General features: G+C 42.7%; 3 protein-coding genes across 4 annotated transcripts in view; 1 reads left to right on the plus strand and 2 right to left on the minus strand.

The window, feature by feature from the left end:
* eea1 (early endosome antigen 1) overlaps positions 1 to 4,757 on the plus strand; it is a 32,549-nt gene extending 27,792 nt beyond the window's left edge. For both annotated transcript variants that reach the window (XM_052060801.1, XM_052060802.1), the window contains exons 26-29: positions 499 to 737; positions 1,087 to 1,207; positions 1,295 to 1,393; positions 2,946 to 4,757. In XM_052060801.1, the coding sequence (XP_051916761.1) occupies positions 499 to 737; positions 1,087 to 1,207; positions 1,295 to 1,393; positions 2,946 to 3,068 (582 nt within the window). In that variant the 3' untranslated portion in view covers positions 3,069 to 4,757. The remainder of the gene's footprint in view (positions 1 to 498; positions 738 to 1,086; positions 1,208 to 1,294; positions 1,394 to 2,945) is intronic.
* The window catches only part of bmal2 (basic helix-loop-helix ARNT like 2), a 210,575-nt gene that overhangs the window by 149,057 nt on the left and 38,089 nt on the right, over positions 1 to 23,429 (minus strand). The window lies entirely within an intron of this gene.
* plekhg7 (pleckstrin homology domain containing, family G (with RhoGef domain) member 7) lies at positions 5,623 to 21,894 on the minus strand. The gene is made up of 17 exons (XM_052060867.1): positions 21,603 to 21,894; positions 20,346 to 21,101; positions 18,224 to 18,246; positions 15,245 to 15,357; positions 14,820 to 14,860; positions 14,388 to 14,492; positions 13,838 to 13,987; positions 13,559 to 13,654; positions 13,082 to 13,180; positions 11,190 to 11,303; positions 10,787 to 10,961; positions 8,454 to 8,569; positions 7,552 to 7,639; positions 7,390 to 7,469; positions 6,552 to 6,705; positions 6,367 to 6,464; positions 5,623 to 6,057 (listed from the first exon to the last, which is right to left on the minus strand). Exons 2-17 carry the CDS (start codon positions 20,961 to 20,963, stop codon positions 5,947 to 5,949), a joined length of 2,181 nt encoding a protein of 726 aa, XP_051916827.1. The 5' UTR covers positions 20,964 to 21,101; positions 21,603 to 21,894; the 3' UTR covers positions 5,623 to 5,946.

The following is a 23,429-nucleotide window of genomic DNA, read 5'->3' on the forward strand; positions in this document are numbered from 1 at the left end:
TTTGTTGTCTTAAAGTGAAGTCACACTTAAAGAGAAGTCACACTTACGGGTTTGTCGCGCATCAGCATCTCACTTCGGGAAAATGGTTAATTTGTTGAATTTAAGGAATATAATTTTTTTTCCTGCTTTATTTAATGTATTTTGTTGAATTACTGGTGGTATAAATATAGTTCATTTGGGATGTTCTAAAATTACTTCACAGTTGCCCGCGAATGAAAGGCTGCTAGCTTCATGCTAACATAAAAAATAAAAAGCCGTAGATGGAAATTAGGATAGCTCTTCAGGTTATTGTAAACCAAACAACTGCTACTTCAAGATGTGGACCAGCAACACATTACTCAGAGGTATTTATTCTCTGTACTTTGTGCAAACAATAAATATAATGGCAAAACCTGTTCTTATATTACACTGAAGGGAGTGCTGTCCTCTTGTTGCTCTCAAATCTACCAGATATCTTTCAGTAGATCTAAAGGCTGTCTTTGTCACCTCCTCTTGTAGGTGTCTGAGAAGCGAGCCAAAGATGAGCAGGTGAAGCGAGGAGAGGAAGTGGAGGCGAAACTTGGTGTGCAGGTGACAGCGCTAAATGAAAACGTGGCCACCCTTAAGAGAGAGTGGCAGGGTAGCCAGCGACGTGTGTCTGAGCTTGACAAGCAGACAGACGAGCTGAGGGGGGAGATCGCTGTGCTGGAGGCCACCGTACAACACAACCAGGATGAGAGACGCGCACTTTTGGAGAGGTGTGTTCCGGTGGTGTCGTCTAAAATTGTGTGACGTGGACCAATGCATAGTATGAGTATCATCAAGTTTAGCTCTTAAAAAAAGGAAAACAGAATTTGACTTGATTTTAAAAGTTTATCTGTGTGATATTAAAATTGGCTTGATGAACTGAAATCAGAAGAAGACAGAAATCAGGAAGGCGGCAATTGTTCGCCCCTCGGTGGAATATAGATAAAGTACGTCAGCCTTCCTGTGGAATATATGATCATGCCATTGCGCAAACCATTTCATTGCGCACATTCGTAATCTCAACACATTGTGCATTTCAACCGGTTTTATTTGTGTATGTGGTTGTCTTTTGCAACGAAGATGCGTCAAGGGCGAAGGAGAAATTGAGAAACTCCAGGCCAAGGTGGTGGAACTCAGGCGCAAAGTTGACGACACGACGGCAGCCATGCAGGAGCTGGGCCGAGAAAACCAGTCGCTGCAGGTTAGGGAGAGACATTTAAAAAAAAAAGGAAAAATCCAAATACAGTAGCTTTAGCCTTCTTCACATTTGCTGTGTTTGCTTTTTAAGATTAAGAAGTCCCAAAGTCTTACCAGGAAGTGGGCAGAGGATCACGAGGTGCAGAACTGCATGGCATGTGGCAAAGGCTTCTCTGTCACTATCAGGAGGGTAAGGTGGAAATGCAGATAAATCTGCAGGCCATGCTCCCCTTTTTTAGCAATTCGTCCACCGGTCACATGATCACTCCACATTACAATGAGCCAAACAGTCTTCTATCTATCTATATATATATTGCGCGTCGTCCCGCACGCGGTCTGTCCCTTTTCAAAATGTACCTACTTCACCGCGCCACCACTGCGCCGCTCAGGCAGTGGCTCACTACGATCGCGCGGGCATCTTAGCGAAAAAATGTTGTCTACCCACAAGCATTGCAATGAAATTGTTAGTTATTTAGGAGAGCTAAACATCTCTTTATTTTCGCGATAAGCAATGAAGATGAACAAAAAGTTGAACCAAGCAACAACACTTTTGTGGGCCGAAGGCCCACCGTACAAGCCTTCCGCAGGAACTAGCTGATGAGCCGCCCGGGGGGCTGCGAACCAGCTAGTTGTTCATAAATATGCTCTGATTCTACAATCTCACGGCTCATGACAACAAATGCCCCGTTGATTGCACCACTATTACTTACATGGCTTTGGATGGTCCTGAGCTAACACATAATAATCTTCATAAAAAAACAAACAAACATCTTTTTCAAAACAATCCAGTGTAAAGAGAAGAGTGATGACGTGATAATGTATCACTTCAGTTGTCTAGCCACAACTCTTTAAGTATTTAAGTGAAATGTGTGTCAAGACTGTGTGAAATGTATCACATTTAAAGGCCTTATCCAGTATCAGTACTTGGCAAGTACTCAAATAGAATTAGCAATACTCTTAGTTGGATTTGGGTTCTACTAATTTAAGATGTTTCGTTATACCGGTAGTTTTTATTTCCTTGTAGTTTATATTCTGTTAAATTTTTATTTCGTTTTTAGATCGGATTTGTTTTTATTTTTTCAAAAATGCTTTGTTGTAGTTAAGTTTATTACTTTTGGTATTTATTATTTATAGTATGCAGTATTTCATCAAGTGCAAGCTAGAGAGGGGAAAAAATGGGTAAGTATTGAAATGAATATGTTGAAAAATGAACCCCAAAAGCTCATGTATGGTATTGACTACGATGAAAACAAAGGACAGTTTCACTCTGATTAGATTTCTTTCATTTATCTCCTTTTTAAATAAAAAAAAATGTCTTAGTTTATTGATGAAAATACTTTAAAGCTTTAGTTATTCCTTTTTGGTAACAATAATAAACTTGACTTGGACAGAAAAAAAATTATTAGGCTACTATTACAATTTTCACAAATGATGCAATTCTGATCTGTCACTGTTAAAACGTGTTGTTAATTCATTTTAAACAATATGTTTATTTTGGTGGTGTTAGTTTGCATTGCACTTCGAACTGGGAGATTTAGCCAATATTTTCGATTCTCATGGAACTAATTGAGCATTTGCAAATATTTGGCTGTTATCCTAAATAAATAATAAATACTGTTATCCTAATGCCGATTGTGCGCCACCTCAAACTTCAACCACAATAATAACCTTGCTGTTAAATGAATTCCTCGGACAATGGAGGCTTTTTCACACCGGCTTGTCTAATTGTGATGTTCCTGCAGCACCACTGCAGACACTGCGGGAACATTTTCTGCGCTGAGTGTTCGTCAAGGAACGCCCTAACGCCGTCCTCCAAAAAAGCCGTGCGCGTGTGTGAGACGTGCTTTGAGGACCTGCAAGGCTGAGTTGACGCTGAAGGAAAAATACTCAAGTTGTCTTTCTCCTGTAAGATGTACACTAACAAGGACAGAGACAGTATTGTGGAGAAAAGGTGGGCCTTTTGATGGCGAGGCATCGGAGTTACGCGATGACGTGAGAGCAATTGGAATACAGTAGTGTGGACATGTTTTTGTGCCTTTGCGGAGTCTGTGAACGGCCACCAGGGGGCGACAGAAGCAAGTAAACATCACCCATGACTTTCCGTTGTCGTTAGTTGCAGTGTTTTGCTTCTATAAACGTGGCTTGAAAAGCCGACGGGACATTGAAGGCGTCACTGGGCAAGTCATTCACGAATAGTCATGTAGAAAAGCACAACTGCCGCGCAAATGTAAATGCAAGTAACTATTTTTGTCTTAGAAATGAAGAAACAAAACCACAAATCTATATTTTTATTTCTACATAATGACACCATCTGTCAAGGGAATTGCTCTGATAGGTTTGGTTAATAGTTCAGATCTGTGAAAGTCATCTACAAAGGTAAAATGCCACAATGGTGAAATAACACTCGCCTGGAAAAAAAGTGTCCATCACATGACTTATTTCATTTTTGGGCATCTCTTTTTGAAGCACTAATGTCAGATTAGTTACTGCATGTTGCCTTTGTGTGGCAGCCTGTATGTGTGTGTGCGTGCGTGCGTGCGCGTGTTAACATTGTTGTATACCGTGACCAAAGAATGTGAGGAGAGGGGAAAAAAAAGTTTGTTTCAGTACAATCACCTTATCACGTTCTGTTTTCAACACAGCACTACACGTTGTGAATGACATTCTTTTAAAGTGCCACACTTCTATCTTTGAGTGTGAATATCTTTCAAAAGGTGGTGCTTGTTTTTTTCAAATTGGTAAAGCAGTCATTGTGTGTGTGCGTGTGTTTTCGATGGATTAACTACTGCCGGGCGTGTGCCTGTGTGTAATGTAGGCTTGCTGTCTTATGTCAGGATGCACCATGCACGACCTGCACTTATAATTGCCCGTTTTGTCTCCCACCTGTAAGATTTCAAACCCTTATTTAATTTATCCTCACAGTTGTCAGTCATTTGTTACCTCTTGAAGCACTGAAGCAGGCTGTAAAAATTGGTATATCTATATATAAAGACATGTTGCATCGGGTGGCAACTTAGAATGCCCATCTCAGTTCCACACACACACACACTTTTTGCGTTATTTTATGTCTACCTCAGACTGGTAGGAGAACCTTGACGATGTTATGTGTCATAATAGTCTGCCGAGAGACCACACAGTAGCTAATCCAATTACTACAACAAGAGCCAGCATTTCTGTTCTTGGGATACTTATTTCCAACAGCGGGCTGACATAATTCTTCTTTATCAAATGCTTTGAACAAGAGAAACATAAAATTTGTGTGCATTTTTTTTCCCAGTACAAACCTGTACATTACGCACTGAACAGTTGCTTTCTTCTTTTTGTTCTTCCCGTCCGCTGTCAAGCATGCTAATCGGCGAAACAATGATTTTGAATGCTTTGGTTGTGAGTGAAGGCCTGTGCCTTTATGCACCTTACCTCTGTACAAGGTGGGCCAACATGTCATCGTATTGAATAGTGACAAGAAAGAAACCAGTTGTAATCCACTCTCACTTGAATTAGTTCATTTTCTAATTCATTACAATGACAAGCCGAATAAAACATTCATCGTTCGATCATGTTTCGACCTTTTAAATTTTTGCATGGCATTTGGAACATCATTTAAAACAAACAAACAAACAAAAAACGAATGCAAGGAATGTGTGAGTTGTAGGCTGAAAATGAATACAGTTCTCTGCACATCTTCATTGAGCCATTACAGATTGTAAAACTTGCAAACTTTCTATTTTGCAGTGTAATCTTAGCCCACCAACCATTTTAGGTGTCACGTGAATTGATTTGTAGGTTAAATACAAACAAGTGTGCTGATGACAAAACCAAATGTTAATTCATTTTAACCAAGGACTTATGGAAATACTCAGATCTATGTATACACAAACTACAGTATAATGTGCAGTGTGTATAAAAATGTAAAAACTAAGTGGACACTCTACACACCTGTGTTGAAGGTTTTCGATATTTTTAGGGTTTATTACACACACGAGACTCGTTGCACAAATGTGCATTCCCACATACGTTGTACATAAGACAGAAATTGGTCAAGTGAGAACCATTCCCATTCATCCATACAAGAAGTAAGGCCACTCCTGCCAATAATACAACCCCTGGCAAAAATGATTGAATCGTGTCATTTTCTAGAAGGAAGGAAAAAAAATGCAGATCACAGACATGACACCAAAATAGTCATTTCAAATGGCAACTTTGTGACTATAACACTTAAACCACATATTTCTTCTTGTTTACTTTAACAGTTGTCTCGACCAGGGGTGCCCAATTAAGTTCTCGCCTCAGAATTGAGCTAGTCCATATATTTTTTTTTCCTTCTGCTTGTGATAAAACAAGACTACCACATTTTACTTGATTTCTTTGAATGTTTCTTCAAGCCAGAAAGTTTGAAATGACAGTTTGGCGTCATGTCTGTTCTCTACAAAATTCAACAACCAATTTCTTTTTTTTTTTTTTTTTTTGCCAGGGATTGGACCAGTCCAGTCAACATTCGATAGTCACTGTTGTAAATCTGAATAAAAGTAAGCAAATTCACATGAACACCCAATGTGATACTCCTATACCTAGTGTAAGAAGACAAACAAGGTAACAAGTTGTACTACATGACCAAAGTTTTAATGGTACATTACTGCAGCAGTTCACTGAACAGTACCGGATATGCTAGTGCAGACCTTGATGACACTGACGAGTACGTGGACAACGGAGCGTGTGCGACAGCATCTAGTGCAGTGGGGTGTTTCAGATCTGGGATGACTCCAACCACAGTGAGGCGTTCTTCACTCGCACATGCTGAGAGTCCAGCTTCAGCAGGGCCGACACAGCCTCCTCGATCTTTGACAGCCACGCTCTCTGGACAACAAACATTCCACACGCAAGTATAATATGAGGTTCACGCCCAAGTGGCGCTTTTCATGTCACGGAACAAAGATTAGGATGGAGCTTTGTTCATGGGGACAGTCCAGTTCTGCTGCAATCGTTGGAATAAAACACGATCATCATTGCAATGACAGAAAGGTATCCATGAATAAACAACAGAGTACTTTATCCAAAACATGCTGAGCTGGAAAGAAACAAACATGTCAGCAAATCTCTACAAACAAAGTGTGCCGGTGAATGCAAATGAAGACAAAAGATTCCAAATCCTATCCCTGAATTTACCTTGGAAGCCTCTGATGCAGCCTGCAGGACAAACGCACCAATGCACTGCTGGTAGCGGTTCTGGTGCGTGATTATAAAAGAATGAGGCAGTCCTGACGCTTTAAAAGAATGACAGACAATGATATCCATTAAACGACAAAAAAACTTCACAACCAGCCTGATGCATATCGACACTCTTTTATTACTTGAGGCATTGAACTGATCGATGTTCCTGAGCTGGAGTCTGTCCAAAGAGACGGGTTGGTCGAGAACCGTGAAGGTGCATCCTTCTTTTAGCAGCTGATCCAGCTCTGGGTTCTGCGCCAAGCGCAGGGAGTTGGCTTCCGGTCCGATGGACCTCTAGGCACAAAGAAAATGTAAAGTCATGTTATGAAGAAAGGGTTCAAATAGACTGGGATTTTCATTATTGTTACATTTTAGTTTTATTTGACTTTTGTTTTTTTTTTAATTCAGTTTGTTTAGTTTGTAATTTTTTTTTTGAATGCTTTGTTCTCGGTTAGTTTTCATTCGTATTCGTTTTAGGGGTTTTTTTTTGTTGTTGTTTCCAAGTATGTCTTTGTTGAGTGCAAGATGAAAAAAAGTCACTAAGGATTTTATAACTCAAGTGACAAGTGAAACAAACACCTTCCTTCTGTAAAGACATGCAGCAATACCAAAATGAGCACAATCAACACTGAAAGACAAAGTATGATATTTGCGCTCTTAATATAGCATGTTTGTTTCGAGGATTTTTTATTTGTTTATTTTGGTCGTTTTAAATGCATTTTTGCTGATTTCCTAACTTTTTTCTGCTGGTTTTTGTCGACTATAACTTTGGTTGAGAAGGATAGCAGCAGGTGAATAAAGCTCAAAATTCTCCTGGGTTACAATAAATGTTCACAGGTGAAAGAAGAACAGATGTCAAGAAGTTCTCGAGTGGAGCTGTGGAATGCTACCTATGGAATAGAATGTCAAAGTGTTTCCAATAAAAACAGCTTCACTCCCTTTTAGTTTCGTGAGCCTGACGACGACGTGCCTACACACCTTCTTGTTTCTCTTTATCTTGGTGATGAGCAGGAATTCGTCAAAGAGGAACACGTAGATGTCGATGAGCTTGGCATTTTCTGGAAGGGAGCCAAAGGAAGACGGTGTGAGAGCGCGTTCAAAACGCTCACCCAAACGCGTCCGAGAAGCAGACGGGCAGACCTATGAGCACCAGTTTGCCTTTGTGCAGCAGACATCTGTGAGAAATGAGATTCTCCAGTGCCATGGGCTTCAGCAGATGCTTCACGGTCTGAAGAAAGAGAAGCAGCAGCAACATCAGAGCTGCAAGCTGACATTTTGTGACCGCATCACATCCGAGTTTCTTGTAAGAAGACAACAGAATGGGCTGTGAAGAAATGAAGAGTGTTATCTGAGGTCACAGCCTAAGAAGAACAAGATTGGATCATGTCATCGGTATTATAAATACAGAATAGGGCTGAATAATTTAGCTAAATTAATTTAATTGCAATCCCCCCCCCCCCCATGAATATTGCGATTTAAAAACGCAGTTTTTTTTTCACAAGCAATAAATTCATCTCAATTCCAATCAACAATATCAGATTTATTCTACATAAATGTCCGTGTCTGAAAGGTTAGGCTTCCTCGAAAATATAGGTGAATGAACTATGAATTAAGATGATAGATGATTTATCTACTTAAATTTTCATTATTAACTTACAAAGGCTGACTTGCAAAATTTGACAAAATAAGTGTGGCGTAAACATAAATCAATCAGATTACCGCTACAACAATTGTGCAAACAAATCTGTGGCTTCATACTTCTAACTTTTCATTTTTCACAACACGATAAGTAAACGTCAACTACACTTAGCACTGCTTTACACACCATTGTTAAAAAAAAAAAAGGAAAATAAAAACAAAAAACGAGCACACCCTCAGAACTAAAGCCTACTGAAAGGCCAAAGTGTTTTTATTTTTATTTTTTGCATCCCAATGTGTTTAGCCCTAACAACGAATAGGTTTTCAAGAACTAATTCGAGCATGTTCCAAGATGGCCGCTCAAACGTTTCCAGTCGAGACGACCGGCATTAGGCATCACCGACCTCGGGGATGAAGGCCCGCTTGTCCCGCTCCCACACAGGCTGCCACACCAGCGCGTCTCTCAGCTGTTTGACCTTCTGGTAGTTGTCCAACCATTTCACCTTTCCCTCCAGGTCACCTTGGAAGGAAGACAATGACACTATTCACAATAATTACTTTCTACAACTATTGTAGTAACCGGGTTCCAATTTCACGCGAAGTTCCCACGGAGGTTACTTGAGCCGCCGCAAAGACACTCATCCGTCTGTGGAGGCCTTTTTATTTTGGTAAGCATTCATTACTTTGCCACTGTTGTGAAAGTGCTCGATATATTAAGATGTATTTGTATTGTATTGTAAAAGCAAAGACTCTCGTTCATCTCACGCTTCTCCTTCAACATGGTTTTGCCTTGGCGATAACAAATGGATTTCTTTCGGTTTTTAGCACCGCTTTTCCCCTAAATTAAGGAGCAGCCTCAACAAGAGCTGAACAACGTGAACGAAAAGGAGAACATATGCCAGATGTGATGTGAAGCGAGACGGATCAAATGCAGCCTGCTTTTTTTTTACGCTCATAAATCAATGTAACATTTTATTTAATCTGCTAATATTTTATTTTATAATGAAACAAATTAAATAAGTAATAAAATAAACTGATAAAAAGATCAAATTTGAAAGATGGCTACATGAATGCAGCAAATATACATGACTCTTATGACGTAAATGTTCATTGGGCTGGATTATGATTGGAGCGGCGAGCCAATCGTTATTATTTAAAATTTTTTACTTTATCTTGAGTGAAAACATTTGATGTGAGCGACCTTAAGAAAGTCTTCCACGACATTGAACGTCACAACAAAGTGTGAAGGTCTGGCTAACCTGATGTTTGAACACAAATGGTGCGGCAACACATGAACACGGAGCAAATAATTATTATTACAGGCATACAGTATACTATTTATGCACCGCAAAAAAAATATTTTACAGCAATTTAGCTGTGATGGTCTTCGTGTTTCCTCATCATCATGTATTCAGTATGCATACAATATGCTGCCCCTTGGTGGCCAAGGCGCACATATCAAAAGGAGCAGCATAATGACCACAGAGTTGAAGCATGACATCATACTGCAAAACTGTTTAATGTTTTACTGTAGAGATTTATGTTATTACTGCATGTAATTTCTCTTATTAAAAAGAAAAGCTTAGAGGGTTGGATTAACGGCAGTACAATTAATTGGTAAAGGTTGATTTGCAATACAAATGATTGGAGTGATAAGCATTGCCACGGATCGAATGAAACATGGCTGTCATGTCATGGGTTATTTAACTTTCGTTGGCTTCTATGGCGTTCATCGTCGTCAAAGTGTTGTCTTTCATCCATGTGAAGTGAAATTCAAGTTTATCAACTATTGTTAGAGAGACCAAATTCCTGTAGATGGTGGCAGCGCTTTCAATTTCAAACCAGCACAGCTTTTCAGAAGAAAGTTACATGGGGGTCTTTTGGCTTGTCCCGTCAATTATGAAGTAGGAGGTCGGACACGATTCGGCATCTCACATTCCAACACAGTATGGCTATTGATGTGTTGCAGTAGTTGGTAGCAAGTGTGTTTTTTGATCCTAAAAAATGCTGCTATTCATGTAATGAATGACAAAAACCATGTTTTAAAAAAAAAAGCCACTGATGTTCAAATAGGGCCATGCGTTGAGCGAGTGTCGCTCACAGTGCATTTCATTGTTGTACATCTGTGAATAAGTTATTTTGTTCCAGATGCCCTTGTTTTTGTGGTTTTACAAACCCCGGGGCTATGTGTCCGTTTTCAAAATCCAATGCGGCCCCCTGAAAGCAAAAGTCCACCCACCCGTGCTTTGGGTGTCCTCGTGTACTTTGGTTCATTTCGAACGCATTTCAAAATATCGGCGTGTCCCGACATGTTGGCTAGGGATAGTCGCTTGACAAACACGGGTGTGAGACCACGCTGATAGATTAGAGCTGACTAATTTATAAAAGACGTACTCCTCCTACCTACAGGACACTCCTTGTTACCTCACCAGAGCAACTCTGACCTTCTTTAAGGGTTGCGGGAAGTACTGCATGCAAATCAGCCTCTGCGGGGTGTGGCTTTTTTTTTTTTTGCCCAACAGAAAAAGGGCTATCCTGTTTGTAGCACAAACATGCCTTCCTAATCATCAAGTTAAAACGGGTGAGGGCATGGCACCTGAGGTGCATTGGTCAATTCACCTTTTCATGAACAAGTACTTTCCAGGAATGGCGGCAAGCCTTACAAGAACGCGCACGTCCTTGAATGAGAAACCGATCTGTCGTTTGTCTGAGTGGAGGAAGAGGAGGACGTGCTCACAGATAGACATGTCCACTTGCTCCGCTATCGCCTGCGCATCCTTGCTTTCCTCCTCCGTGCGGAACCTCCTGGCGATGTTCCGTAGGAGCAGCGGGTAGCGGGTTAACCTCTGCAACGGCGCCACCAGCAGGTCGCGCAGTTGCAACCTGCGGCATTGGTTGTTGCCCTCGCACCACTGCGTGGCAAAACGCAGAGAACGGCAGAAGCAACGTAAGAGCCAAGAGGTGATGCGTGACATCATTGAGAACAAATAGGAAGCAATATAATGAGAACATCGGCAGGATGTTTGTAGCTTTCCTTTCAAGGTGCTTTCAGAATTAGAATACTTTATTGATCCCTGGGGGGGGGGGGGGGTAATTTGTGAGCTCTGACGTACATGCACAGTGTAAGTGCCCTCGTGTACCTTGACGTAAGACCCAAAGTCCTCTCTGGGCTTGAGGCTGTCCAGATAAAGCAAAGCTGTGGAGTAGTTGAGGCAGTACTTCTGCAAGCAGTGGCATATGCTCTGCCGGAAAGCCTGCCAACAGAGCAATTCCACATCAGCTAGTACACGGCAGATAAACACATCATAAAAGCAGACGTGGGTAGCCTCCCATTAAAGAAAGAAAACCACACCAAGTTCACTGACAAAAGAGACATTAGCATTGCAGTATGTCTGAATTATGTGGGAAAAAAATTGAGAATCAAATCTGGCCTGGCTAAAAAAATACTGGCACTGTAGCCTTAAATTAAATTGTAACAAAAACTCTCTTAACTGGATGACAAGGAAGCCGCAGCCAAGCGGGTTTTCCCATGGTGAAGATCTTCACCATGGGAAACCCGGTTCAAGATCGACCTGCCTGGACACACAGCCGCAGTGTTCTTGAGCAAGACACCGACCGACACGTCAAACCGATTCCCGGGCACTCAAATTGGCCCCCTGCTCAAGTGTTCTCCGATGACTCAAATTTCATGTACATGACAAACCAAGATGGTTCTTATTTTCTTCTTCGATGAATAATTAATGTCTTTTTTGTCCCTATGCTGAAAACACAAGCGAAGAGTTATTCATGCCGGGAGAGTGCTTTGTTGTAGGTCTGCTGTCTAATTATGTGCTCTTGTGGTTGCAAAAGAAAAAAAAAGTACGGTAAGCTGCAGCACAGTTGGAAATTTGTGCTAATCTAAGAGAAATTGTTAACCCTACAACGCCATTCATATCATATTTGATACATGCAGTTTCATTATGTAACTCATTCTTTACAGTACATTAACTCATCTGTATCAAATTTGGTACTGCAGGTTTAAAATGTGATTTTCCCAAAATTTTCAGTTTTTGATGTAGTCCAAATAATGCTTATAAATGTGTTCAATCAATTTAGTGTGTTCAATCAGCCTGCCATGCATGTTTTTGGAACGTGGGAGGAAACCGGAGTACCCGCAGAAAACCCACGCAGGCCCGCGGAGAACGTGCAAACTCCACACAGGTAGGCCGCAGCTGGAATTGAGCGTATAAATGTGATACAACAAATATCTACAACAAAATAATATGTCAAAAATATTTTTTGTGGATTTTGTTATTTATAACATATATACCTTTTCGCATAAGGACCAATCTTAGGACGATACAGCTTAGAAGATACCTTATGGATACCATCAGGTTGTGCAAGGTCAATGTAGGGGGTGTAGTCACGAATGGTATGTTCTCCAAACTGACAACACTCATGTCTGAAATAATTTGAGCTTGTCTAATGGAAGGTTTCTCCTTACCAGCAGGCTGACGTGTCACGTAATGATTTTTTTTTCTCCATTATCCACAGCTAATTATTTCCAAGCAAAGCAAGTAACTGCTGGCACGCAGTTCCTCATCCCTCACTTGAATGCTGTGTGGCATTGTTGTCTGGCTGCCACACCGTGTCAACTCATCCCGCGGAAACTAACGCATGTGGCTGATGTATTTGAATAGAGTCCATGACATCAAATGCTTGAGGGAGAGGCCCGTGAGAAGCCATGAGTCACTGCAAAGCCTTTCTGTGCTACATGACTCAATAGGGGCATTTTATTTGTCAAGGTTGAGTCTTACTGTTTATTGTGTATGTTAAATCGCTCCATGTACAGCACTTTGTATGCAGCGATGGCTGTTTGAAAGTGCTCTATAAATACTGTTGGCTTGACTTGACTAGTGAAATCAGAATTTGTTTTGGTCCAGCAAAGAGAAGAAGAAAAAAAAAGTACATTCTGGAAACGTTTATGTGAAATGTTTGGCTAACATGTAAGGAGATTTAGAAATGAAGGAGTGACAGTGGATTGGCATCTTACGTTGCTCAAGAGCTCCAGCAGAGGGGCTCGGTTACCATCGGCGATGTCTAACGAGTCCTTGATGACGCGCAGCAAGTTGTTAAGGAAACCAAAGCTCACCTGCAATGAAAGACATGGCGTGACTGTCCAGTGGCGATGCACTTTATACACATTACATTGCACAAAACAAAGAAATGCCTGCCGTTGCATCAAGATATCTACTATTTCTTTTTTTAATCACAATCAGCAAATGAGCGGTAAATCAATGCCCGAGTTTCCATGGCATCCAATGTCTCACGCGCGACATTGCGAGTTACAGATGGTCTCGACATCTCATGTTGTTTCTGAGCTGAAGTAGGCGAGTGCTTTATGCAATTATTTTTGACGAACAAAAGCCAGACGCCACACAAGAGACTGATAACGTGACGGCTGATGATTTATTGAAGTGATACGTGCAAAGTTATCGGGCCCGTCTGCTGTGTTGGCGTTTGAGCTCACCAGGCAAAGCTCACTGAGGTTCGCAAACAGCCTCCAGGCGTCAATGTCAGCCAGGCAGGTTCTCATCTGAAGGTTCGTGAGTGTCGCCAAAAACACCTGAATGCAACAAAAGAGTCCGACGGACAATCGGCTTAGACAGAAAACCAAAAGACTTCAGCATCAGGAATTCAGAGGGAAAAATGTAAAGAACAAAGCGGCAGGTGTCGGGTTTTTATTTCGGTTTGGCGTGTTTATTTATGCTCCCGCGTGCGGGAGGAGCCATTGTGTGGTGAAAATCACCTCTTTGAGAACCATGAGCTGATCCAGGAAGTAAACACACTCGCTGGTGAACAGCTCCCAGATGGCCTCTTGTCTTTTAAAGCCCAGAGGGTCAGGAGTGGCGCTCCACTGGGACGACTGGTCCTGCAGGAACTCTGCTACGGAGTAGTCCTGCACAAAAAGTACCGAAAGCTAGCACAGTTCATGCTGAGAAATTAGTTTCAAGATCGGAGTGACAGAATGGCAAGAAAGCGCTTTGGTGTAAAACATGGATCGCATTCTGTGATGTTTTTCCCACCGTGGGGATCCACTCAAGTGTGCGCAGTGCGTAGTGATATTTATACGCTGCAGGGTTACTGCCAAGAAAAGCAGGTTCTTGCACAAACTTGTTATTTCAGAGTAGCAGGTTCCACACTGATTCTATTTGTATTAGAAATCTGGATGTTATCCTCTCAATGTGAATAATGCATGGAGTGAAACAAAAAAAAATCCCTCGCAGCACAGTGAAGACATATTTACACAACAAATAGCGCGGTGCTTCTGGCTGCTGCTGACAGAGGCCATTTCTCACCTTATATTTCTGAAGGTCACAGTTCCGCCAGTCCTGGATTTGGACTGTTGAGAGATATCCTTCAATATCCGACACCGACATGCATGTTTGGGACTTCCCTTTTGTCTGAAAATTAAAAATTCATAACTTAAAAAAAAGTGTTATGTTTCTTTTTGAGTGTGTGTGTTAACCGAAGCAAAAATGCGTGCGGCTGTGCGCATTCAGGCCCAGTCTTGCATGATCAAAAATTAAACGAATCAATTTGGCTCAACTTCTACACTGAGCATTTCCCCCAATTGCAAACTCTGCGAGAGGAAAAAGGGATGAGCAGCCATATTAATCTGCTTTGTTAAATGGGTCAGGGAACAATGCCGAGACCGCAACAAACACACACACACACACATCAAAAGAAGCCGTGAACACAACAGCTGCTAAACCACAAATAAGACTTACTGTGCTTCGCCTTGAAAAAGGCCACTTTGACTTCTTTGTGTCTGTAAAAACACACAAAAGAGTGACGATCACAAAGGGAAATGAATGTGAAACAAAACGATGCGCTGGCAAACTGTAGTTACAAATGAGGTGGCCGATGTGAGAGAGCTCCTTGGTGTGATGGGATTGAAAGGTGACAAGCTAAAAATGCTTTACAAATCATCACTCAAATACATCTGGGGACATTTTTAACAGCACGCACCTCTGTTGTATAAATGCTAAAGTCGACAGCTGCGATGATTGAGTGATGATCTTAACTGGCAGATTAAGACGAGAGATATGTGGACTGACATGTTGTGATGAAGCATATAAGTGAAAGCTATCTTTGGTATTCTGACCAGATGGTGTGACAAAGTACTGTACAATTTTTATTTTTATATACATACCAGAAAAGTTGCTTAGTACGTCAGCTGCGCCATTGGATACAAACAGATCTCCGGGTGAAACATCCAAGCCAGGTAAACTGACCACAACGGAGCTCCGCCTCCTTTCCTCCAGCCTGAAGTAGAAAGAAAAACTACCAGTAAATGAAGAATGAATTGTCTCATAACTCAATAACGTAATGACACAAAATATGATGCATGCCTTTGGATTCGTTTTTTGTAACATTTACATGTATATAAGTAATGGCGGTTTGATAGAGACAATACTTCCTGTACGTCAGGAGGAAATAACTAAATTCCATCTTATCATTCTTCTTGAAATGCCAGTGAAATGCCATCTGCGCTGCGCAGCAAATTGGCCATTTACAACACATGCGGCGGGGGGAGGGGGGGGTGCAAAAAATAAACACCAATTGTCTGTTTCTGGCATTTTGACAGTGCCAACCATGTCAAAGTTTCATTCCATTTGTGTCAAAAGAGACACGCGACGATTGTGGAGCACTTCTCATCCACCCGGCACCAGTCCGCGGGGCATTTGGTACCGGGCCGCACACTAAGAATTTACATGAATTCCGTTGTATTTATTTTGGAATACGAAATATATTTTATTTTGAAAAATTACCCGTTACACCCGTCTGTGTCACTCTTGACGCACGTCAAACCACGCTTCTCCGTCACGTGACTGATTACGCTAAAAACAAAACGCCGGAGCTTGCTAAATGAGTCTAATTAACTGCTGGAGATCGTAAATGTTTGAGACACCAACTCTGCTGGTGTTCTGGATTCAAGTTATGGCTGAATACTCTGAGATCGCCACAACAGCACTGTTGCTATTTCCGAAATGTGATTGGGGGGGGGGGGGGGTGCAGCGACGTTGACTAAAACAAAATTACGAAGTAGACTCACATAAAGCACAGACTTCAGGTGTCAATGTCTCCTACTACCCCGAGATGGGACCGCCCGGTTGCAGAAAATCAAACTCGGGGCTCGCACTGATTCGGCATTGTGGTGAGTTGACATTTTCATGCACTTTGAATTTGCGTTGTATCATATTTTGAAGGCATTAAACATTGCCATGGCCCGGTAGTCCAGTGGTTAGCACGTCGGCTTCACAGTGCAGAGGTACCGGGTTCGATTCCAGCTTCGGCCTCCCTGTGTGGAGTTTGCATGTTCTCCCCGGGCCGGCGTGGGTTTTCTCCGGGTGCTCCGGTTTCCTCCCACATTCCAAAAACATGCGTGGCAGGCTGATTGAACACTCTAAATTGTCCGTATGTGTGACTGTGAGTGCGAATGGTTGTTCGTTTCTGTGTGCCCTGCGATTGGCTGGCAACTGATTCAGGGTGTCCCGTGCCTACTGCCCGAAGAAGGCTGGGATAGGCTCCAGCGACGCTAGTGAGGATTAAGCGGTTCGGAAGATGAATGAATGAATAAACATTGCCATAGCGATCAGAGTGTTGCGGCCAGATTAGACGTTCCTCGTGTTTATTATTATTATTAAGACCACAGTGTTCATGCTGCTCTTACCATATTATTTTGTAGTATTTATCCGCCACACCTTAAATGCCACTACATGAAAATATTGTCTGACGTAAACCGGTCCGTGGGGCAAAAAATGTTAGGGACCCCTGTGTTAGGGTATCTAAAGGGTGATGCTGATTGCCAGTCGATCACAGGAAGGTGCCACTCCATGAGCAATAACTGACTACTCTGTCCCTCAATCTATCTACACAGCAGCGTGCCATGTCGTGACAGATGGCCAGCAACACTTGACCGCTCTTGTGTTTTCACTTCCGAACACCGATAAAGATGTTCCGGGGATCAGAACTGATGAAAGCAGACCATTGTTTCAGTACGCTGTAAACATCCTTCATTAAAGCGACTTCACTGAACGTCAAACCCATAGCAAAGCTCCACTTAGACACTCTAGTTAGTCTTGATGACAACAAACGTAAGAGGAAGTACAAGAACGCCGGCCACCCCTGGCTCGCCTCGGCCCATGATAAAATGCAAAACAGCAGTGATCCTTTTTTTCCCCCTTCCTCGTAGCACACAATGAGATCTGAGGTTACGTGTCTGCAGTTGAGCTTGCTCAACTGTCAAACAAGCACAAATGCCCACAGGCGGGAATCAGAGCACTCGCGTAGGTTCGTGGCATCCACCCTAGTCAAACTTCCACAGTGATCCTTTCAGGTAAAGTCATACCAAATCAATCTGAAAGGAGATGATAGCGGGTGGGCAGCAGCACACAAGCTTGCAAGAAGGGCACCAGCACTGCCCGCAAACCAGGTCAGAGCGTGTGGGCGCGCCTCATTCCGCAGCATCCTCATAATGACATGCTGTTGCTTTGTGCCCAATCAGAAAGCCTCCTCTGTGACTACTGAGGGTCCTTGTAAAAATGGGCGCTTTGTCCCCTTGCGCTACAGGAGAAATAATGATGCACGAAAACAAAACTCGCACCGCCAATGTCTTTGCGGGGCTCGGCCACGGGAAGAGGCGTAGTGTGCCAACGTGTAATTAAAGAGACAATAGCTGCCTAATTACCCTGCCAGGCAACAGCCCAGCCGCCCATCAGGAGGGGTGTGGGTGGCACTAAGAGAAAATGGCATTAATGAGGGTTTGTCGAGTCCGCACATAACCATGGGACTCTCAAAACTTAACTGCGCCCCACTAACCAAGACAGAAATGACAAAGAAAGCTCAATGGGGCTCCTTAGCTCAGAGATCCCCCCCTCCCTCCCCCCCTTGTTTGTTCACGGGCGCCCAATGACATCAGGCAAGGCCCGAAAGTGTTGGAACAAGATGGGGCCGATTAGATTTTTGTGGCGACATCCAGTCATAACAGAGCCAGCTCGTCGGGACAATTAGAGACTCTCCAATAGGAGGGAAGAAGGCTTGTGTTCGTACATGCCTCATATTAAAAAGGGGTCGCCTCAAAAGGCGGGGGGTGGGGAGGTGATGCTGACTCAGAATGCAAAACACTCACCTATTCGGGTGTTGCTCCTTCTCCTGCAAAAAAGAAAATAATCATTACGATAAAATAAATAATTCAATCGGAGACAAATTTCAAGATCAAATTTGAATGACCACCAAGTTTCAAGCTTTCAAATATATCCCCTTTTTCTTCTTTTTTGTTTGAATGAATATGCCAGTATCAGGGTAATTAAGGAAAAACAACTAACAACCCCTTGCGAAGTGGAGGAAAAAAAAAAGACCAAAAGCTTTATCAAGACATGCGCCAATGCTTTTTCATTGGCTCACGTGCCAGAACATAGTTTGGTGGAAATCACTCAAGTATTTTTATTTTTTGCCTAATCCTACAAACAAACACGAAGAAAACAACCTTGCCAGAAAAAAAAAAACGTGCGCTGGCTTTGTCTTACAGTGCACTCGGCATTCCACAGCCAACGCAGAGTGCTCTTCTTGCAAATGTCGCCATTATATCATTTTCAAACGCATTCAAATTTGAAACACTGTTTTAAGTGGTCGCCCAGCTTCAAAAGCTTCACGCTATCTCAGGAGAATGCCCGCACCCCATTGAGAATGCAGCGGGTTGAATAGCTGGAGCTGATGAAAAGATCTGCCATTATCTTCTTCCATCGCTCACTGACCCCTCCATGATTAGGTGACTGCTGACTGCCGCGAACGGGGGCCTAGGGAGAGCACTTCCCAGGCCTCGGCGAGCAGCGGGCTCGGCCCGAGCTGTCAGTGCATGTAACTGCTGATTCATTGGCTGTCAAAAGCTTGCACTGTGGATGACCACCGCAGGGGGCAAGGAAGAATGAGCTCGATCGGACTTCCACGAGGAAGGAATGTGTAACAATTTAATTGACAGGCTGGGGATTAAAATCCACACCGGAATAAAACACATATAGTGGCTGGGGTCTAATGATGGCATCGAGATATGGGCGGGAGAAGTAAATGATTAGTAACCTGCATTTTTTTTAAAGGAAACATGATGCTCTCCCCACCCCACCAGAACTGAAAACTAATCCCAGAAGTATTATGAACATGCCTGGAACATCATCTGATCAAAACATACTCATGATCAAGAAACTCCTCAGTTTAAGGAGCTGTTGTGTGACAAAATATTTTTTTCATTGTTGTTGATGGACAGTAATAATGTGTGAGAGATTATGTGTGAATGACTGCTCCAGGTCTAAAATTGAAAATCGAAATTGTTGTTTCGGTAAATATTTGCATTTTGCACATAGAAAACTGATCCATGATTCCATGTTGATGAGAGCATAAAAACAGGACAAAATATATATATAAAAGGAAATGTCGAAACGATAAAAAAATGTGAGTAATCACGATGAGTTAATTATGACAGTTGCGTTTTTAATCACGATTGAATGTTTTAATCGTTTGACAGCACTTGTTAAAAGCAATTTATGTGTTAAGTCGCTGGTGAGGGAAAGAACTCCAACATGCAGTTCTACAATTTGAAACAATGCTTTTAAAAAAATATTCGTCACCTGCAATGGTTTCCACTGCACTGGCAGCAGAGCTCAGCAATGCCGTGTGCAATGCTCCCATTTCATGGTCGTAGTATTTTTTTTTTTCATCTATCTATGCCAGAGATGTCGTGAGAGGCAGAGTAATTCAATAACTAGATGGGAGAATGTACTATGTACCCGTTTCTCCACCTGTTGCCATTCATACAACAAAGTAATGGCTTCCTGCGCGTAAATCAGCTTTGTGTTCAGCTAAACAGTCCCAAGATTCCACACCGAGTACATTTGTGAGTAAACTGAGACGAGATTATCATTTCAGTGTATGTATACTTTGGGAGAGATTTGCTTGGTGTTTGTGTCCCGAGACTTTTCAAATGTGAAATAAGCATCTCTACTCAAAAGTTGTCAAAGGCTTGGCTAGCAGTATGGCTGGATTATGCTTATTAGTTTCATGTCCCATGTACCAGTTACGGTTAAGCCATAATTACTTTTGGTGTTGGGGCGAAAATTTTACTGCTGTAGGAAGAGAGACTGGAATTTAAAAAACAATTTTTAAAAAAAGACAGAACCTACTGATGTCACCAACCAAAGTGGTTGACCCCACCATTATTATTATTTTTTTTTAAACAAACTAAATATGCCACCACTCACCTGTAATTCACTATCGGGAAATCCAAAACCTTTCATAACAGTAGGATGAGCACTGTGACATTGTGGCTTCATGGAAGCGATACCATTGTCAAAGGTCTTTGATCTATGTGATCTGGTTCTCTGTCGGCCACAGGATGAAATTGGTGGATGCTCATGACAGATCTGGCCACCAGCGGCGAGGGGAGACTTTACTCTGTGTAAAGGTGATGATAGGCATGCCGTGGAGGGCTCCTCCTGGGTACTCCCCATCCTTGCAGGATCCTGGGGGTCCAACACGGGACGCCGGGTGCTCCTCATCCTCCTCAAGGTCGGAGAGGTGGAGATGCGGCCGGGAGCCTGCCGATCGAACTGGAAGAAAGGTGTGACCATGCCATCACGATCAAGCAAAGGTGGATGCCTCAGCTTGGAGTGTGTCCGTGTGAGAGCCATGTGCATCAACACTGGACTGCTGGTTTGACACTCCTTGTGCTCAAAAGGCTCCCGATCCGTTTGTGTCTCTGCATTGACCACACCTGTGGCGACCACTTCATTTTCCACCCATTCAATGTAACTCCAGTCCATCTTCTTTTCAACATTCTGGTCTTTGTCTTTCATCACATCATGCTTCATTGTAGACATTTTAGCCTCAAAGGCATCGTAGCGCAGCAGGTTTTCAGAAAGTGTGAGCTTTTGGGGCCTGGATGGTTTGCCTCCTCTGATTAAAAGGTCAGATCCTGCGGCATTCCAACACAATTCACGCCCAGACCTCTGGAGATCCTGGGGGATAAAAGTGAGGAGAAAGGGGGGGGGGGGGGGGGTGTTTACTCGAGTCAATTTGCAGTCAAAACAGAAACTGTCTTAAAGGCATACTATTCTTCTGAACAGGACGTTGTAAGGGCACAGAACATTCAGAATTCTCGTGAGGCAACTCTTCGTGGTTATTTTGAACAAGTCTTCTAAACGGTGGCAGAAGGCAAGCAAGCGGATTACAATGTTTTCATCTGACGATGGCGCGACACAAAAAGAGTCTCAGTCCCAGACAGGGTTGCATGCTCGCACTTAGTTCACTATGGAGCGTTCTCCTCGCAAGCTACGTCGCGTCAGTTCCACGGCTATTGTCGCCACATTATCCTTGTTTCCTTTCAAAGCGAGCCACCTGCTTCGGGCTCCTCCACGAGGCAAGAAAGGAACTCCGCGACGTCTTCTCAACGCGTCACTCACAAGCGGCGCGCCCGGCACACGAGCTCATTACAGTGCAACCGACTCAGGTGTACTTACATACGTGGAAACGTAACCGCCGACACGTGAACCAAGCGGTCGCCGGCGGGGAAAGGGAGGAAACGTGACCGGGGAAGGGGGCGTCCTGATCGGCTGGTACAGCCCGAAAGCCCGAATCAAATGCTCCCGAAGATGAAGTCAAAGAAAAGAGAAATAAACAGTCTCCTTGCGTCTGTGGTCATCCGACAAACGAAACGACAACATCAAAAATGAAGAAGCAGGCGCTCTTGATGACGTGTGGGCGTGGAGACTGGGACAAGCCAAGTTGGCGTAAGGTGCGTCTGTACAGCGCCTGTATGGAAACATCGGGATGTAGCGTGAGCGCGCGTGCGCGCTCATTCAAGTACAGTATCAACTTGATCGTTTGCTTCTTCAATCAAGTACTAACCATAATCAGTGTTACTGGTACAACTTTCATTATTATTATTATTATTGAAACGCTTTTTTTTCAAGCGGTACCAGTGCCAGCTGCAGTGCAGCAGTTGAAACTCAAGAGTTGTTCTTAAAACAAGTGTTTAAAATGTTTTTCACTGATTTAAACCAGCGGACGAGTGTTTTTATTTCAAACACGTTCAGCAGGTGACTCACCTTGTTTGTGTACAATATGGCCACTAGGGGGAGGCGTAGGTCAAGTATTAAGACCTATTGCAATGCTGGACTTGAGAAGCTTCATATCCTAAAGTACAAATAGGATAAAACAACAATCCCCCCCTTTTTTGGCTTGTCCGGTTGGGAGTGACCACAACGCGTCATTCTTCTCCATCCAAGCCTTCTTCTGCATCCTTCTCTGTAACGTATGCCCTCGCGTCTTTCTTCGCCACATCAGTCAAACTTCTCTTATCTCTTCCTCCAGCTCTGTTGCCTGTCAGCTCCATCCTTATTATCCTTCTTCATACCCGTTATCTCTCCTCTGAACGTACCATCTAAGTCGGGTCTATCTAACTTTGTGTCCAACATATCTAACATCTAATGTGGTCACCCCCAAATAGAACTCTACCATTGTTAGCTCAGCCCAAAAAAAAAAAAACAGGTTTATTTCATCAGTCCTACCATTTAGCAAAACAGTTTCCCTTCATGATCACTGAATCATGCATCTATACTATTTAGGCTGCATATATTAACACATCGGTGGCACAGTGGATGCCTGGTTAGCAGGTCCTCCTCACAGTGCAGAGGTGCAGGGGTCCGAGCTTCCTGTGTGGATTTTGCATGTTCTCCCTATACCCGTGTGGGTTTTCTCCAGGTACTGCGGTTTCCTCCCCCATTGCAACAACATGCATGATTTATTTGACTTATTTATTCATTTTTGCAGCAACACACACCTGCTGAAAAAAATGTAAATTATTGTCCCATAGGGCCCTCAAATGTATTTAAAAAATGCAAATTGTGTAAACAGGAAGCACAATTCCACAAAATTCAAACAATAGCAGTTATGTAACCACACCTGCCCCACTAACACACAAAAGAGGCTCCGGTTTGTGCGATTGCCTGTTGATAATGCCGACTTTTCAACTGTGTATGCCGATGCATTTACGATCCACATTTTAAGAAGTGGCAAGTGAAATATCAGGTAAAAATAAGAATTGTCCTCTAACAAATGGCATAGATGAAATTATCATTCACTTCCCCAAGTGCAAAAATCATACAACTTATGTCCTTTTGGCACTGACCAGAAATGTTGTGTTATGGTATAAGATAAGATAAGAAAAACTTTTATTAGTCTCACAATGGAGAAATTCCCAATTCACAGCAGCAAAGTTATATCGGACCCCAATTCAGAAACTAAGATGGGAGCAATTCAGAAAATAGGTCGGTTTATTTTACTTC

This window comes from Hippocampus zosterae, chromosome 3, assembly GCF_025434085.1.
Source record: "Hippocampus zosterae strain Florida chromosome 3, ASM2543408v3, whole genome shotgun sequence".
Classification (NCBI taxonomy): domain Eukaryota; kingdom Metazoa; phylum Chordata; class Actinopteri; order Syngnathiformes; family Syngnathidae; genus Hippocampus; species Hippocampus zosterae.